The sequence below is a fragment of the Gavialis gangeticus genome, unplaced genomic scaffold (genome assembly GCF_001723915.1).
Source record: "Gavialis gangeticus isolate Ggan-Ray unplaced genomic scaffold, GavGan_comp1, whole genome shotgun sequence".
Taxonomy (NCBI): domain Eukaryota; kingdom Metazoa; phylum Chordata; order Crocodylia; family Gavialidae; genus Gavialis; species Gavialis gangeticus.
The window spans coordinates 103,532,289-103,537,346 of NW_017729033.1; the positions used below are offsets into that span (position 1 = coordinate 103,532,289).

The window sequence follows — 5,058 nt, forward strand, 5'->3', positions numbered from 1 at the left end:
TTGGGATCCCCTCCCCCACTCCTTGGTTGGGGGGGCTCTTTGTGCCTTAGCCCGTTGACCTGGCTTCTGAGGGGCGGGGCCGCGACGTGCCAATCACTGCCCCTGACGTCAGCTGCAGCCTATTGGGGCGCGGCAGGCCACCCCCTTCCCCCTCCCGGAAGGGGGCGGGGCGAGCGCGTTTTCTGAGCTGCGCTGGTCGGGGGGGGCACGTGCGCGAACACGGGTAGGGCACGGGCCTGCACTGCTTCCCTCGCAGCATTGGTGCGTGGGGGGAGCCCCGATACCTGTGGTTATGGCAGAGTGCCACAAACACTCACAGCCTCCATCTCCAAGATGTTGGTGTGCCGGGGTGGGCAGCAAGCAAGCTGCAAGGAGTCTGATCCTTTTCACGACAGCAGCAGCCCAAGCATTTTCCCCATCATCCACCCAGAAGCATGCATGCCAAGCAGAATACCTTCCTGTGCCACACTGGTACTTGTGCTGGGAGTTGCATGCCCCAGGGTTATAGCCTTGCTTGGGATTATCTATCATCATGCCCCCTAGTGTCTGGTGTCAGGCCTGCCCCTTCATCTAAGTGGGTCTCATGGGTATAGCAGGCAGCCTCAAGCTCTGAAGATGGGGTGGATGCATCCGGTGGTCTGTTGCTGGTTCCAGTATGGCTGAAGGAATTACCACATAGGTTTGGGTCTTTCCAAGCTTGATGTTTTCCAAGCTTACCTTTTTCTCTTTCTTTAGCAAAATGTTCATTGGAGGCCTGAGCTGGGACACAAGTAAGAAAGATCTGACTGAATACCTTTCTCGTTTTGGAGAGGTCGTAGACTGCACAATTAAAACAGATCCAGTAACTGGGCGGTCAAGGGGATTTGGGTTTGTGCTCTTCAAAGATGCTGCCAGTGTTGAGAAGGTATGTGCTGTCAGTTTAGGGACCCTAACACTTAATTTTGTTGCTTCTGAACTTTCTGAAAATTTTCCTTGGGTATTGTCTTTTTAGGTTCTGGAGCTTAAGGAGCACAAGCTGGATGGCAAGTTAATAGACCCCAAAAGGGCAAAAGCTCTGAAGGGAAAAGAGCCACCCAAAAAAGTATTTGTTGGTGGGCTGAGTCCAGACACATCTGAAGAACAAATTAAGGAGTACTTTGGTGCTTTTGGAGAGGTACAGTATGATTGCTCTGGAGTCTCTTTTTAATAACATGATCAAGTTAAGATAGGTAACTTGTTTTAAGTTTTGGAAGCACAGATTATCCTCTTTCTTTCCATGAAATAATGGTTTTCATAAATTTTAATAAGCCAGCAATATCTAGAATGAGGTACAGTAGTTTAAATTAACCATGGTACTTGTGGTGTATCTCATGAAGTGATGCAAGGGCGTTTTTTGGTTGTTTTTTTTCCTTGCCCCCTCCTCTGCTCCCCAACATACAGATAGGTTCCACTGGAATTCCCACACTTCAATGTAATAATAGTTTGTTTTCAGCTACATAAATAGAAGAAGTTAAATGGATTTTTATTTTAATTTAAACTATATTATTGGCATGGACGTTTCTCTACCAGAGAGTACAGTGAGTCAGTAAAAAAAATAAAAAAAAAAATGACTTAATGATGCAGTTCAAATTTTTTTTTATTATTTTCAGATTGAAAATATTGAGCTTCCCATGGACACAAAGACTAATGAAAGAAGAGGTTTCTGTTTCATCACATATACAGATGAAGAGCCAGTAAAGAAATTATTGGAAAGCAGATACCATCAAATTGGTTCTGGAAAGGTATGGATATTTTTGGTCCAATTCACAAAGCTTTCAAGTAACAATTCTTGTTGTACTGGACAAGCATTCTTAGTTTTATGTGGTTTAGCTGCATGCAAATGCCAAGAAAACTTTCCTGTTTTCATTCCAGTGTGAGATTAAAGTAGCACAGCCCAAAGAAGTATACAGACAGCAGCAACAGCAACAAAAAGGAGGAAAAGGAGCTTCATCTGGTGGACGAGGTGGTGGCAGGGGCCGTGGCAGGGGTATGTTTGTTGGAAATTGTATCGCTTTCTAAATGCTTCAATGTATAGTTGTTTAGGGCTTTTCTCCATGCTTGGTTTAGTTTGTTAGGTTGCTCCAAAACAAACATGAGCAGGGTAAACAAGGTGTGGAAACTAAACTTCCTGGGACTCAGTTGACTTTAAATTTATAAAAGCTAATTTAGGCTGTTTTCACAGCTACTCAAATGTAAACTGAAGACCTGATTACTTGTGTTGAGATTTATGAGAGTGCACATTTCTGAATTTAGTGGTGATTCCTTTTAAAAGGTATAGTTACAGAGTAAAGCTAGATGGTATCTTCAAAGTTTTATCCATGGTGATCCAGGTAATGTGGAAAGGGGTAATAATGATCTGTTGACAGTGAGGGGGGAATGTCCCAACATTCATATACATTGTGTGTAATTGGAAACGAGTCGTCTTGCCAGCACTCATTGATTCTTTCTTTTTTTTTATGAATAGGACAGTGTGCTATCTCTTCACTTTTCAGCAGTTTAACTAAAGTCACCAACATTTGCAACTCCTGTGACACTTTTTTGAAGCAAGGTGTTTTGGAATATTGCATATTTTTTTTTGTGCTGCTCACGTGCTTGCAAAAGCATTAGATGCTTTGCAGAGTGACAGGACTCTTTTCCACATAGCCATTACAGATGAGAGCAACACATTGTAGATTACTTGCTACTTCTCTTGGGAGGGATAGAATGTAGGAAGTGGAACTACAGTGTATAATTGCTGTACTTCTTTAGGTCAGGGACAAAGCTGGAATCAAGGATTTAATAACTACTATGATCAAGGGTATGGCAACTACAACAGTACTTACAGTGATCAAAACTACAGTGGTTATGGTGGATATGATTATCCTGGGTACAACTATGGAAACTATAGCTATGGACCAGGATATACAGATTACAGTGGTAAGTAAATTGTAATAATTATTTGTGTGTGACAGAAAAAATAAAAGTACTGCGCATGGAAGCTTGTGCTTCTAACTCTTAATTCAGACATTTTAAAATTTTTTTTAAATTTTCCATTCTCTTAATAGGTCAGCAAAGCACATATGGAAAGGCATCCCGAGGTGGCGGCAATCACCAAAACAATTACCAGCCATATTAAAGCAGTACTTGAAGCAGCAGGTGTGTATATGAGGGCAAGGACCACTTCAGTTTCTTTAATCTAATTTAAAGATCAATAGACAAATGAAAATAGTACCGCCTTTTCTTGTGTAGCTTGACTTCTTTGTTTAACTAAACTTCGTTAACTTTTAATACCCTTTTTTAAAAAACTCTGCTTTGCCTAAAGTGTCTATAGATCTTTAATTTTGTAAAAAATGTGACTTCATCTTCTTTAGTATGTCAGAAAAACTTAAGAGTTTTTCTGTTTGTGTACCAGGTGATCTAGAGGAATAATTAAACTTTTATTAGAAGTATTAACAGGTAAAGTACTGAAATGGGTACAACTTAAGGAAAACAGGAATGTTGTCTTCTAACTCTGACATTATACCTTGTTTGTACCCGCCAGCGGGAACTTCATTGCAGGCCGTGTGTCACCCTGACCACGTCTCTCTGGGGTCGCACGTTGCAGGCAGAGCGCAAGGCATACACCAGAAAACGCTGTCCTGTGGTATGGTCTCTTCCAACTTCATGTACCAGCGTAAAGATTAAAGTGGAAAACTTCAGACTTTGGCTTCTTTTTTAATCTTTTTGAAGATTAAGTGTCTTAACTTAAATGGTTTTTTACAGGAGTTAAAGTACATAAATGCCTTTACAGCTTAATCATTTTGGTCTTCTGTTTAGTGTTGTATTTCAATTGTGGAACCTCATTTTAAGTGTGCATTCTTTAAGATTTAATGCTTGCTTTTTTCTTTTTATAGCCAATAGTGAAATCTGCAAACCAAAACGAACTTTTAAATCTGGAAAAATATTAAAGATCATATGCACATAGACTGCTATAATTGGATATGTCTGACAACATGTGTTCACACAGTGCTAGTCACCTGAGAACTTTTACAATTAAATGGTTTTATTGGCATTATTTCCAGTGGAAAAGTACACAAACAGCCTAATAATGCAATGTAAGAATTGCGAACTTTAATTTGAACCTGCATTGTGCTGGAATGAGTTCCTAAATGGGCTGGACTGCTGTATGGGGGATAAAAATTACTGGGTACCCAGAAACATTCAGTACTACTTTTTTTTTTAAATTAAATATGCATATGATCTTTAACAATGAAGAAAGGAATAAATAGAGGACTTAAAGCAGTTCATGAAAATGGACCTTTTAACGATTCTTGTAAAGCTTGCACAGATCTGATATTTATTTTGTCTTGGTTTTTAGGTGGAGAAGATGACACAGCAAAGCCATCTTGCAGAAAATCGAGACTGAATGGAGGGTGGTCTTCATGACGAGATGACTATTTTGTAAAAGACTTTTTAGTGTAGACACAATTGTGTCCAACTGTACATAGCGGCTGACTAGTTTTTCTTTATGGCTTTTATTTTGTCCTTTTGCCATTCGTGTTATGACACAATGTGGATTTGTGTTTATACAAAATTTATTTGTATAATTTCATGTTTATTGATTCTCTAATAAATGCTTACTTATGTGATTTGTTTTCCTATGTCAGCACCACTTTATTTCAAGGTACTACTCATTAAAAAAATCTAATGGCAATTTAAGTTTTTTCCAGAGGATTAATGATGATGTTTAAATAAAGATGATCTCCCTTTCTCCTACAAGTGCCTTCAACATCCTCTGGGCACTAACTTACTCTGCACACCCTGAGCTTAGTTGTCCTTTTAAAAAAAATAAAATCCTAAGATTTACTGAAATTAGTCATTTACAGCTATTTTAGTTTTAAAAAAATAAATTTATAAAATGGTTATGAAGTAAATCTTATCATCTTCCATCTACAAGAGATGGACAGACTTTTTTACCTGGAAAAAGTTCTTATCCAAGTTTCATAATGAACAGAAATAGAACTAGTATTGCTTTCACAGCTGTGTCTTGATTTTCTCTGAGAACTTTATTTGCTGGAAGAC

General features: G+C 39.1%; 1 protein-coding gene across 3 annotated transcripts in view; it reads left to right on the plus strand.

Moving 5' to 3' along the window:
* Positions 1-4,630, plus strand: part of HNRNPDL (heterogeneous nuclear ribonucleoprotein D like) — a 5,303-nt gene extending 673 nt beyond the window's left edge. Inside the window, exons 2-9 of one of the 3 annotated variants that reach the window (XR_002099184.1) lie at positions 736-904; positions 992-1,153; positions 1,629-1,760; positions 1,891-2,005; positions 2,767-2,934; positions 3,063-3,153; positions 3,539-3,640; positions 4,355-4,630. Coding sequence is in view for 2 of the 3 variants with exons in the window: in XM_019525901.1 (XP_019381446.1) it covers positions 736-904; positions 992-1,153; positions 1,629-1,760; positions 1,891-2,005; positions 2,767-2,934; positions 3,063-3,133 (817 nt within the window). In the remaining variant the exon portion in view is untranslated. Of the gene's footprint in view, positions 1-735; positions 905-991; positions 1,154-1,628; positions 1,761-1,890; positions 2,006-2,766; positions 2,935-3,062; positions 3,157-3,538; positions 3,641-4,354 lie in introns of those variants that run through there. The other 2 variants (XM_019525901.1, XM_019525902.1) reach the window with 2 other exon arrangements.
* Positions 4,631-5,058: the final 428 nt, after the last annotated feature.